The 12,585-nt window shown below is 37.9% G+C and overlaps 1 protein-coding gene across 5 annotated transcripts in view; it reads left to right on the top strand.

Annotated features, from left to right (window-relative positions):
• Window positions 1-12,585, top strand: part of ralgapa2 (Ral GTPase activating protein catalytic subunit alpha 2) — a 109,688-nt gene that overhangs the window by 63,884 nt on the left and 33,219 nt on the right. For all 5 annotated transcript variants that reach the window (XM_053509303.1, XM_053509302.1, XM_053509300.1 and 2 more), the window contains 9 exons: window positions 3,072-3,200; window positions 3,356-3,484; window positions 3,595-3,653; window positions 4,311-4,419; window positions 5,304-5,414; window positions 5,533-5,601; window positions 5,746-5,883; window positions 9,690-9,873; window positions 11,452-12,250. In XM_053509303.1, the coding sequence (XP_053365278.1) occupies window positions 3,072-3,200; window positions 3,356-3,484; window positions 3,595-3,653; window positions 4,311-4,419; window positions 5,304-5,414; window positions 5,533-5,601; window positions 5,746-5,883; window positions 9,690-9,873; window positions 11,452-12,250 (1,727 nt within the window). The remainder of the gene's footprint in view (window positions 1-3,071; window positions 3,201-3,355; window positions 3,485-3,594; window positions 3,654-4,310; window positions 4,420-5,303; window positions 5,415-5,532; window positions 5,602-5,745; window positions 5,884-9,689; window positions 9,874-11,451; window positions 12,251-12,585) is intronic.

Raw genomic sequence — 12,585 nt, 5'->3', positions numbered from 1 at the left:
TACATAACTCATAATCAGTATACAATATTAGACTATGAAATATATACTGTATTTTGCTGTTTTAGTTGAAAGGACTCGTTGATTATGACACTTTAAGCGTTAGATGGTGGTGGTGTTTTGTACATGGTGTTGGCATTGGGTTAATAATTATAATTTGCTATTTGAATGCACAGTAATTTGTTATTATTGTTTATATTTAGAACGGTCCATTGTACCTTAAACATTATTTACACATCTAAATTACAAAGCATATGTTATATATGGTTTTTGTCTAAGATTAACACACTTCCTGGAAAAAAAATAAACAAAAATGCAAACTCTTTGTCCACCTTTATCTTTAATTATGGTGTGCAATGCTGTGGCCAGTTCATGAATAAAAATGATTCCTTACATTCCCAGAACAACTCTTTCACATTTATATGCTTCTGTCATCAAAGAAGAAAAACTCCATAGATGTGATACCCTGGTCAGTCGGTAAATTTCCGTTCATCTGCTAACTTTATTGCCCCATAATGTTGCTGAGCCTAGATTTGACCAGCTGAAGCAACCCCAGGCCATAACACTGCCCCTAGAGGCTTGGACACTGTGATTTTTTTCTTCCCCTGATGTACCCATAGCTCTGGAATACTGTTAGTCTGAACTCATCAGACTACATGACCTTTTTTCCATAATGTCTCACTAACAATGTTTTTCTTATGGACATAGCTGTTTAGTACCAATCCTGTTCTGACTGAGTTCTCGTCACATTGTTCATGCAAAAATACTGTTACTTTTACTGTTAGACATGGCTGTTAATTCTACAGTCGTTTTTTCACAATGCCCATTCACCAAGTATTTAAGTGATTTCCATCCATGACTTTTTCCAACCACATTTCATCTACAAAAAGGTGCTTCCTTTGTTTGGTAGAGGCCCTTTTGACCTTTTTTTTTTTGGCCAGGTAGCGTATAAGAAGATTTGCATGATCAGGCTTTAACCAGTAGATGGTGCTGTCGTCTGTGCAAAAAAATAATAATAAGCCATACAGAAAGTAATCAGAGCTCAGGATTAATCCATGTAAGATGCATGTGCGTTTGTTTCCGTTAACAAGGACAGCATATACAGTAAACGTGAGAAGAAATGAAAACCTATAAACTCATCCTGAGTGCGTGTGCATTTGTGCGTGCTTGAACACCAATATTTAGAGGTAAACCAGCTTTCAGGTTTCCTACTTGGCTGTGATATAGTGATCCTCGTTATAAAAAATTTTCCATGCCATTAAGCCTTATAGGAGCACCTGTGTCTTATGAGTGGGATTAATTACAGTTTCACTGTCACAATGGTGGAAAGGCATGCTTACTGTCCGCATTCAGAATAAACCGCTTACTTCTTATTTAAGAACACCAAACCAGCAAGTTCTGCAGAAGGAATGAGACAGAGACGGTTTTGAATTTTACCTCCACAGGGTTATAATGTAGTCCCATAGATCAATCCATGTCTTATAACTTTATGGTTGGCTATTGGAGATGAAAGGCTAAGGATGTCTCTGCAATTGCCTAAACACATTTTAGGTGGAAACATACAGAAGAATTCACACAGCTGTGTCTTAAACATAGATAAGCTGTTATACGCCGTTTGTTTATTATATGACTACTATGCAATATATGGCTAAGTAAATAACTTATAAATATGCTAATTTCTAAGCAGGCATAGAAATAGAAAATTCTATGTTGATGTTTTTTTTACCTTTTTTTTTAAAGGATAGATTTGTGGTCTTATTGAAATTCTCTTTTCTACCAAATACATAATTAAATTATAGTTTAATTGAAAAAAAAATAAAGAGGGTAAAACATCAATCTAGTCGAACTTAACCTTCTGAATGATGTTGATGTGGTCAGCCCTTATGAGAACAACACAATAGACGATTCTGTGCGTGGGAGAAGAACAGAAACATAAACAAAGTGTTGTATTAATATTTAAGCTTTTTACTTGCTTAAGAATATAACTCGGAAGACATGGTACATTAGAAACGTATGATTTAGTGTCTCTACACAGAGAAAAAAGTTGATCCAGCCATACACAGTAAACAGTTAAAGAGATTGGATTATAAAATGTATTTATCGGTGTGCTGTTTAAATAGGGTGTGTGGTTAATGTTTAGCAAGTGCCTGTTGCACATTACATGGGGAAAAGATAAGTCAACAAATCAGGCAGGTGTTGGACAACTTAATGCATTTATCAACACCACACAGCAGTATAGGGAATTTAATATTATGTATTCATTCATAAAAACGGAGGCATTTGCAGAAGAATTAAAATGCATTCTGTATAATCTCGGAAGTCGTACTTCCAGGTATAACCCCGGATTCTCATCTCTCGCAAAGAAAGAATTGCAAAGCTGTTTCTCAGATGCGCTGGACTCGGTTCCTTTGCCGACTATTGTCAGTAGTCCCGACCCCGAGGTCTGTGTGTGCCTTTTCAAAACAAACTACGTTCTGATTGAGTTTGCTGTATTTACAGCTGCATAATGGAACCGCTTTGGCAGAATTGCTGCTTCCTCCAAAGCATTCATTTCGAGTAATCATCCTGCAGTTTTATGGCAGTTAATTACTACTACTTGCTCTGCATCGCAAAGGTCAATTATCGCAAAATGAGCATAAAATGTCCATGTGAACTCAACGCTTCTACCAATTTTACATCTTTATCTCAGCAGGTCTCTTTTTTCCTTCATGCTTTATTGGTTGTGTTATGTCCTTTTTACTGTTTTGTATGCATTTTTGCCCACCCCTCTACACAAAGAATTCAATTAAGGGAGATGAATGCGGAGATAAAAAGTCGTCATGCATGTTGGATGTGTGTGTTTGTGCCTTTGTGCATATGTACGTTTCTGTTTGTTATGTAAAGGTTGTGACTGCTCTTTTGTCTGCTCTTTAAAAAAAGTGCATTTGAGTGCAAAATATAGGCACGTTTTTCACTCGTAAATCCAGATAGATATGCCGGGTGCAGTCTGGTCTGTTTTTAACTAGAGATAATACTTGAAGTTGTTTTATCTATTCTCTGTCTTATATTTGTCTGTCTGTCTGTCTTATTTTCAGGATGTGCTAAACACAATGATCAGGTGGTGCTCACCACGTTTCTTCTTCCTTGGCATGCCTGGCTTCACAATGTTGGTCAGGGACTTCATCACTGCTGCTGCTCGTGTCCTCAACTCTGACTCCTCTGAGGTATCAGTACCTCTGCCCTTTTTAACTGTCCCAAACCTTTCCTTATTCACACTTTTCCTCTACATACAGAATAAAATATTGAACATGCTCGTGTTCTTTATTCAACATTTAAGTTCAGTAGTAAAGTAACTACTGTATCTGGATTTGTTTAATAGTCTCCAAGGATTGAAGCTCAAACAGTGCTCGGGTCTCTGGTCTGCTTCCCCAACCTGTACCAGCAGATTCCTTCACTGCAGTCTGCACCAAAATCTCAGGATATTATGGTTGGCAAAGATGACTTGAAGGTAGTTTTTTTCTCTTCTCTCAACTTTACAACCCATGTACTGTAAGCTATTTTGCTTCAGTAGTTACGTAGTAACGCCTTAATTCATGTGAGTATTGTTGCTTTCCTCAGGACTACCTTGTCAACATCCTGCTGAAGACGGCACGTAACGAGCCAAATGAAGGAGCCAGGTAAAATAAAGCCATTTGACCTATTTCTATTCAGCACAGAACCAGCATAAGTGCAGACAAAATTTTTAATATATTAATACATTTAAAGCTGCTAAAAAAGAGGAAAAAAAATGACTTATTTTAAGAGTTTATGTTGCTCTAGGATTTGCCTTGTTGTTGCAATTTAGTACGTTGAGTTTTGTCCTTGTGATTCAATGCTGAGTCTGAAAGATTTACAGTAAAGCAATACAAATGCAACATTTATAGTAAAATTTGATGATTGGTGTCAACCCTGTTGATGGAACTGGAGTCCCAAAAGCTCTTCACAGGCTCAGATTGTAGTGTGTGTGTGTGTGTGTGTGTGTGTGCACAAGTGCAAATAAAAGCTTCAGGGAATAGGACAGTCATTATTCCCTGGCAAAACATTAGCGCTTTAATTCACCAGTCATTTGTAAGACTACCTTGTTATTTTGAGCTTCAAACAAACTAAACATCATCCGTTTATTATAAATAAGATACTGAATATCATATAAAATGAGTTTTCTTGTTAGTTTTTGAAAGTGTAAGCACATTAAATCATTTTAGCGCTGTTGTATTTTGCCTCAGCATAAACTGAACACAAAGCTTAAAAAAAAAAAAAAAAAGGTTTTTTAAAAGTGTCTGTGTGTGTGTTTGTAGGTGTGTTGCTATCTGCAGTCTGGGACTCTGGGTGTGTGAGGAGCTGGGGCAGCAGAAGATCCATCAACAAGTAATTGATGCCATTAATGTGCTTGGTGTCACTTTAAAGGTTAGTGTGTTTTCTGCAGTACAAACTCCTTTAACGTGGTGCTTTCCAGCAGGTGTTCTCAAACTTTTTGCCGCCACAGACCCCATTAACCATAAACAGATGCGTGCCCCCCCCCACCTTGAGAAAATCGTTTTTAAAGTATATCGCTCTGCTATTAATATCCTTTGTTGTACCCTTTTTGTGTGTATATACATGCATGCCTGTGTGTTTACACATGATTAGTGGAATGCCAGGAGAGGACAATAGACCACTCTGCTGCTCCTCTTTTTTTTTTCTGTATCTGAGAGCAACAAAAAGTGCAGGGACATGGTGCAATCATGTCTAAAGCCACTTACACTCAGATGATGTATCCAATTTTAAGCTTTTCTATTCCTTGCCCTCTCCCACCCAAAAATCGACCTTTTTGAGGTGCACAACTTGACATGGAGTGAAAAAATGAGGTGGTGGGTGGTGGGTGAAGGGAGCCATCGTCTAAGAGCACTAAAAGCAGCTGGAGTATATTGGAACATGATTTTTATTTTGTCTTTCGCTATTTAGTCTTCTATTAGACTGTCTGTCAGGTCATGGTTAGAAAACCATTCATGCAATACCAGAGAATTAAATCAAATTTCAAATGACCAAAAATCCAGCTCTAGAGATAATTGCATACAGTGTATAGCAATCGTCAAAATCCATTACACTGAAATCCATGTAGATGTGCAGGGTTTTTATTTCCTGTTTTGTTTTAGATTAACAAATAATGATTTCGCTTTATAAATCTTAAAAGCATGCGGTATAATATTATTATTTACACATGTCCATCTTTTTTATTTATCAGGAATATTAATTCTTGAGATCTGATGGTTACATTACAGATTTTAGTTTTCTCCCCTCTGTCCTTTCAGTTTGGCAACAAGATTGTGGCCCATGTAGCCTGTGACATCTTTCAGCTGCTGATCTGTCACTGGCAGCACCTGCAGAAACTGGAGCAGTCCCTTCCAAAAAGAATAATTGAAGTATGTGCATGTGGGTCTCCTTTTGACTAGACAAAATGTGGACATCATTTACTGCTTTCACTGTGGTACATTGGTTGAGGATGAACAGTGATTGATTTTTGTTTCCTTCCTTTTGTAGATCTTTGTAGCAACGATAGCATTCCTTCTGCCTAGCGCCGAGCACTCTACAGTTGAGGCAGACAAAAAGGTAAGTACCTGAAGTGTTTTCTCTCAACATATTTAAATTCTTTCTTTCCAGTGGTTTGTTTTCTGTTAATTTAGTGGCCATTGCTAAGCATTGTTGTGAAATTGCTTATTAGTTTTTTTTTCTTTTTGTATTTCCCTCTTCTAGTTAATGGTATCCTTGCTGCTTTGCCTGCTTGACTGGTGCATGACCGTCCCTCTGGCCATCTTACTGGAGCCCATCACCATACCTATGCTGGATGATCCTGCCTCTCAGAAAACACCTCTGTTGGACTACATATACAGGGTAAGTGACCTCTATATTTTTTCCATTGAAAACCTTAATTTAGGACATTGTGTATCAAATGCAATCATGTCATGCTTTGATGGTATAGGATGGTATAGTATATATTTTTTCCTGATTCCAGACAATGGTTCAGTAATCAACTAGAAAAAGAAAGATCATAGCTGAGCATCAAACACTGATGAGGGGACCAGGGCACAAATTGAATGAGATATTAGTCCCTTGCTGTTGAGCAGATGCGCTCGGCCACTGACCTTTGTGCAGATGAGGAAAAAAAAGGCCAAATTATTTAAATACACTATTGTTCGATTGGTAAGCCTGCCAATGAATGCTGAACTTGAGAATTCAACTCATCATCATATGAGAGAAACTGCACCTGGTGCAAAGACAAAAAAAAGGATGAAATAAATGTCATTATTCCCCGCCCCTCCATTCATTCGTTTGACTGTTAATCATTTGCAGTCATTATATGCACAGTGGGTTTACTTTATTTTTCAATTTATCAGTGTTGATCACGAGTACCCTTAATTCGTCCCTTGATTTGCTTTTTGTGGTAGGGGTAATGCAGAAAAGTACATTTATTTGGAGCACAGTTCAGTTCAGTGCAAATACAGTCAATTAGGCAGAACCACGTTCTTATGTTAATCATGATGCGTTTTAATGATGTCTGCTGAGACTTCCTGCAGTGCCAGAGCTACTGAGTGTTTACCAATACACATGGAAGACTAAGTGTGCTAATATAGGAAAATAATCAATGACTTTAATCCATGGCCTGATGCATTGATGCAAACTGAGTACCTGGTGTGACCCTGAAGTTGATTAAGGGAAGTAGTGGATCAAAGGGTTAAGGCAGGCGTTACTGATCGGAAGGTCTGGGGCAAAAACCCAAGTGCTGCCAAACTCCCATTGTTGGTCCTTGAACCCACATCATTATATTGTTTTCCAATGGTGGCTTGTACTGAATAACTGGGTTAATAACTTTTTTATTTTATTTTTGTATTGCCATTTAAGTAGTCGTTCCCTGTTTCCCAGGCCCCTTGCAGATTATTTTTTTTTATTTCTCTCTGGAACTTGTTAATAAAAAAAAAGCAGCTTGTATCAGGGACCATGTTTGAAGACATCAAGTCATAGCTTTACCTCTGACTGTCACAAACCATTGGCAGTGCAGTGGAGACTTCTTCCAAAAAATCCAAACAAGAATTTAGCTTTAGTGCGTCATGTATCTATTACATGTTTTTTGTTTTCATTTAAATCAGTTTATATGAAGAATTAACTATTCAAGTACCTGTAAGTTGATACTTTAGAAACAATAATGTAATAATTGGCACAATAGTATAACCCTGGCAGCTGTCACTACTCTCCATGCATTGGTGATGCCTTAGTAAAATTAATTAGCGTCCTGCGACCAGTTAGAAATTATAAAAAAAAGATTAAGGGTATTTAGGATAATATGTCAGCAGTGTGTTAGGATTTTTTACACTGTAATTTAGAGTCGCAATAAATACAGTGAGGTCAATAAGTATTTGATCACCCTGTGATTTTGCAAGTTCTCTTACTTAGAAATCATGGAGGGGTCTACAATTTTCAGCAATACACTAAGACGTCAAGGTTTAAAATCTTGCATCTTACGGATGGTGCCCCTGCTTAAGTCAGCCCATGTCCAGGCCCGTCTGAAGTTTGCCAGGGACCATCTAAGTCCCATTTAAGCAGTCGTTCCCTGAAAATCCACCTATGCTAACAATTGTAGACCCCTTCATAATTTCTAAGTAAGAGAACTTGCAAAATCACAGGGTGATCAAATACTTATTGACCTCACTGTATATAAAATAAAATAAATATTTTACATTTTTATGATGTACAATTTGCATTACAGAATTTTTTCTTATAGAATCTAATCAAGCTTTAGAGTTTATCTGTAAAAAAAATAAAATAATAATAATAGTGTGTATATAAACCAACAAATGGCCCTGTTTGAGTATCTTCCTCTGCTCTTGTCCAGTCGACTGTTGCTATGCAAGACAACCACTTAGTCACCAAGCAAACAACCTCTTAGGAGAGCATCTGCCTCATTTCTCATGCTAAAATTCAGCTCTCACATTGTGCCCCGGACAAAGTAAGCGGTGCTGCGTTTTACCATAAAGCTTTTTTGAGGTATAACTGTAGATTATATTGTAGGTTTGGTCAGTATGTGATTTCTTGTGCAAACCATATAGGATTGTATGTTTAAGTCCAGCAACAGATATTACAGCATGGAGAGAAACACTTCTTGTCTCCAGGTAATACTGAAATAATGAAGTAGTAACATCTTGCGACTTACATCAGATAGCAAATCAGTAAAGCTTTTTAATATAGATCTTAGGCAGTATCTGATCATGTTTGTTTACCTTCTGGGCTTGTTGCTTGTGTGTGCTGTGTTTGAGAATGAGCCAAAGGGATAAAGTCTTAATTAAATCAAACAAAGCAGCCCTGTTCAGGCACTGTGATAAACTGTGCTGGACCGTGTCTTATCTTGTCCAGCCAACAGAGGCATGGCCATCTGTTTAAGCACATTCATACACTGCCATACTGCATGAGAAATTGATTATTAGTCCATAAAACCCACTCTGATTAGGGTTTCTGGCTTAGCACAGTAAATAATGTCTCGCTTCCATATGGTGGCCTACTGTAGGGCTCAGCTAGAATAATCCACATGTGGCAACGATGGCTTCAGTTAAAAAAAAAAAAATTTTTTAAGTTCCTCTGGGTGTTTTCTGTTTTACAAGGCTGAAATACCACCAGGAGCTGAAAATAACATTTTGCATAATATTATTTTACAGATATTGGGCAAATTAGCTGATGAAACTCTAAAGTAGTGTAATAAATATTTATAACTCAGTAGGTCTTAATTAGCATTATCATATTTCTGAAAAGTGTATCACTCTGTGATCTTGAACAGTAAGAGTCTGTCTGGCTGTTTTTGATTAAACATCCCTCAATGTTCATTGATAATAGATGCAATCTTGTGGTGTTATTTATTAAAAAAGACTCTGTTTTGATGAGATGAGAGATCTTATGATGTTGCAGTTATTTTTCTGACTATTTAGTTTCTAAACAGTGAAATACTTTTGATTATTATTAACATTAAAAAGTTTTTCATGATAAATTTAAATGGTCTTCACTAATTTGTGATAATTGTGACAATTATGTAATTTTACGACATTGTCTTCAATACACTTTCACCTGTATGCCAAAAAGCCTTTGCATTCCTTTATTAAAACATGCACTGGTGCCTTCACTTCTTCATCAGAAGTGAATCTTCCTCCTTGTAGGGCTGCGTTCAGGGGAAAGTAAAATGGTGCAAGATCTGAGGAGGTTGCTTTAACACCTTAAAACTGTGCATCTCACTGTAACGATCACTGTTGATCGTTAAATCCTTTTCGTGATAATGTTCCAGTACTGGCCCTTGAGAATCTCAGAAAAAAGGATGCATCAATTTTCCAGCAGATGATTGACTTTACGAACTTTTTCTTGGTTAACGATCGAAGATGTTTTTCGTCTGTACTCTGCAATTCAGGCTCATAGTGATGAATCCATACCTTGTCACCAGTAATGATTCTCTTTAAGAGACTTTCACCTTCCTTAGAGTAAATACAGAAGCAGAAGATTTAATATAACCGGAGTGAAGATCAATTTTGACTCACCCTCGTACATATCAAATTGTTAAATGAATGATCAAATGATTTAGTGAATTTCTGTATGAACCGGCTTTAAATTACTTAAGCACCATATATCTTCATTGCATCTGTTTATTTTTTTTACGGTTTCTTTAGGTGCTGCACTGTTGTGTATCCGGCTCTAACCTGCACACACAGCAGAGCCACTACCTCCTGAGTCTGGCAGATCTGTCTACAGATTATGACCCTTTCCTGACATTAGGCCAGGTCAAGAATGCTGAGCCACCACCTATGCACAGTAGCACAGGTGAATTTGGCAATCTTCTCACAGTGGCTGAGGGTGAGTAGTTGTGTGCAATATTTCTTTTCTCTCCGTAATTACTCAGATTGTGTATTCATATGACAAGAACTATTACAAGAGTAGTGCGATATACGTAAGCCTTCGTCATCTCATTTTCCTCTATAAAGATGCAGAATACCAGTAGAATTTTAGTGCACCGAAACTCTTTTTATAAGTATTAGACAAAGTATAGAGATGAAACCACTTAAAACCATGCATTAGTCTTCTATTTAAAAGCAGCCAAATTATGCAAATTATTTAAGATTTTTGACCTTGCTACATCCATTAGACTAACTAAACTTTTTTTAAAGGTTTTTTTTTTTAAAGGTTTTTCGTTTTTCACTTGTTCCGCTCTATACAAAAAGCAAAACTGATTTTTACTGTATGAATACCCTTTAATGATATACATTTTATATTTTAATGCAGATGGCAAACAACTCCTGCTTTACAATGAATTAAAAGCAATATTCCTGCACCTTCGTATTAATTAGCTAACCTTAAAGCCCTCACCATTCTTAATGCAGTGCACTAGCTTTATCATAAAGGGTTATTTTTTAAATGGTTGTGATGGTATTGATGGCAGTGTCATGTGTGAGCATCTTTTACACTCTAATCACAGCGCTAGAATTCCCCTTTGAGCCATTCTCAGCATTTGCATAGCTGTTATTCATAGAGTACTGTTGAGCTGACTGTAAAAGGTGTGATGCTCATTAGTGCAGCTCTTTGAGTACTTTTTCCTCTTTATTGTGGAGACTGAATAGATGCTTTGAAGGTGTTTTTGATTCAATCTGAAGCTGCCCAAAAACCTGCTAAGTGATGACACAGAAAGGACACAATAAAAAGATTTTACCTAGTACTAATAGCTTGCATCATGACTCTTTTTACATAGAGAACAAAAATGAACAAAGCCAGCTGAGTGAAAATAGGCTGCGTTCACATTACAAGCCACATTGCTTAATTTGTATTTTTTTTGGTCAAATCTGATTTGCATGTCATGACAGTTCATATTCAGAACTACGAGTGACTTTTATCTGACTCTAATGTTGAAGCCTCTGAAATGGCCCATCCCTTGCACATCGATACGTGCCATCTGGGTTATAATGTTATGAATGCAACTGTTTATTCGTTTTAAACAATGGATTCGATTTTAGAAATTTTAGATTTTTTTTTAGAAGGATTATTATTCTTGGGAATTTGCTTTGGAGGATGACAAGCAGTTAGCCGGCTGTAGTTATTGGCATCCAGGAGAATAAACAAAGCCCGACGGCTCACCGTTTTAGCAGCTACTGCTACTGCTGCTATAAATTCTCTGCCTGACTGACATCATCAAGCACCTCATGTACTGTATGCGCAAAGCCAAAAGCAATTCATTCCGATCTGCCCACATACGAAAGTGACTCAGACCAGATCTGGAACACATCAGAACACTTAAGAATTGAGTCTCTCCACTCTGGTGATGTGAACGTAGCCAGGAACTCCTCCAGAATTGAACTAATTTTATAGACTGATGTTCACCCTAATATGCATGCACGTGTACTTGTATTGCTAAAATTGTACTTAATCTATATCATATTCTAGAAAAGAAACGAAGAAACATGGAGTTGATCCCTTTGACAGCTAGAATGGTAATGACGCACCTTGTCAACCATTTGGGCCACCAACCCCTCAGCGGTGGCCCTGCACTACTGCACAGCATGGTTAACGAAAACCATGACAACCCCTACGTGGAGTCGTCTGAACTCTCCTCAGAGGTCTTTAAGAGCCCCAACCTGCAGCTTTTTGTCTTCAACGATAGCACACTTGTGTCTTACCTTCAAATTCCGTCCGATCCAACATCCCTCTCGAGCACAAACTCCAAAGAGAACTCATCTGAGGTGCGAGTGATTGTGCGGGACATCTCTGGGAAGTACTCGTGGGACGGCAGTGTCCTTTATAAGACATTAGACAGGACAAACTCGCACAGCAGCACCACTGGAGATGAGCCGCCACAGCACCACGCTAACTGTTCATCCACTTCCTCATCTCATGCCAGTAGATGCTCATCAGAGCTGGAGATTGAGGATAGCGTGGATGTCTTGGACCAGCTTTTGGAGGGACTGGGCCACAGCAGTCCTGAGTGCCTCCCTCAGCCTCAGCAGAGACTCACGCAGCCAGCTCCAGCACCTGTGGGCATGAACCCAGAGACAGAAAGTGCCATCATGGAGGCCATTCATAGACAAGCACAGCAAGAGGAGGAAGAGCTGACCTGCAGACGAAATGAAGACCCTAGTATCAAAGCACCCAGTCAGATGAAGCCCATTCACCAGGAGCCCAACGCACCATTCTATTTCTGCCGCCTTCTGCTCAATGAGCTCGGCATGAACTCCTGGGACCGCAGGTACATGCCCATTTTATGTCTCATGAATTAAATAATTGTATTAAATTATTTACCTTTAATCTCTTTATTGATTATAAACCGATGGAGGAACATAGAAAACTAAAATTCACTTGTTATTGTGATCTTCTTTGCTGACACACTCCTACAGTTTAGTTCTTCTCCACATTCTCTCTTTAATGCAATTAATACACCATAGTATTAAGTGGCCACCTGTACTGTAGATAAGTAATCATTGGGTTTTTGCTATAATTCTTAGAAATGGAACCAACTGTCTTTAATATGGACAGATTCCGCCCATGATGTAAATCTTGTATTCACTGGAACAGTTCTCGACA

Source organism: Clarias gariepinus, chromosome 13 (genome assembly GCF_024256425.1).
Source record: "Clarias gariepinus isolate MV-2021 ecotype Netherlands chromosome 13, CGAR_prim_01v2, whole genome shotgun sequence".
Lineage (NCBI taxonomy): Eukaryota > Metazoa > Chordata > Actinopteri > Siluriformes > Clariidae > Clarias > Clarias gariepinus.
This window is presented reverse-complemented; position numbering and strand designations above follow the sequence as displayed.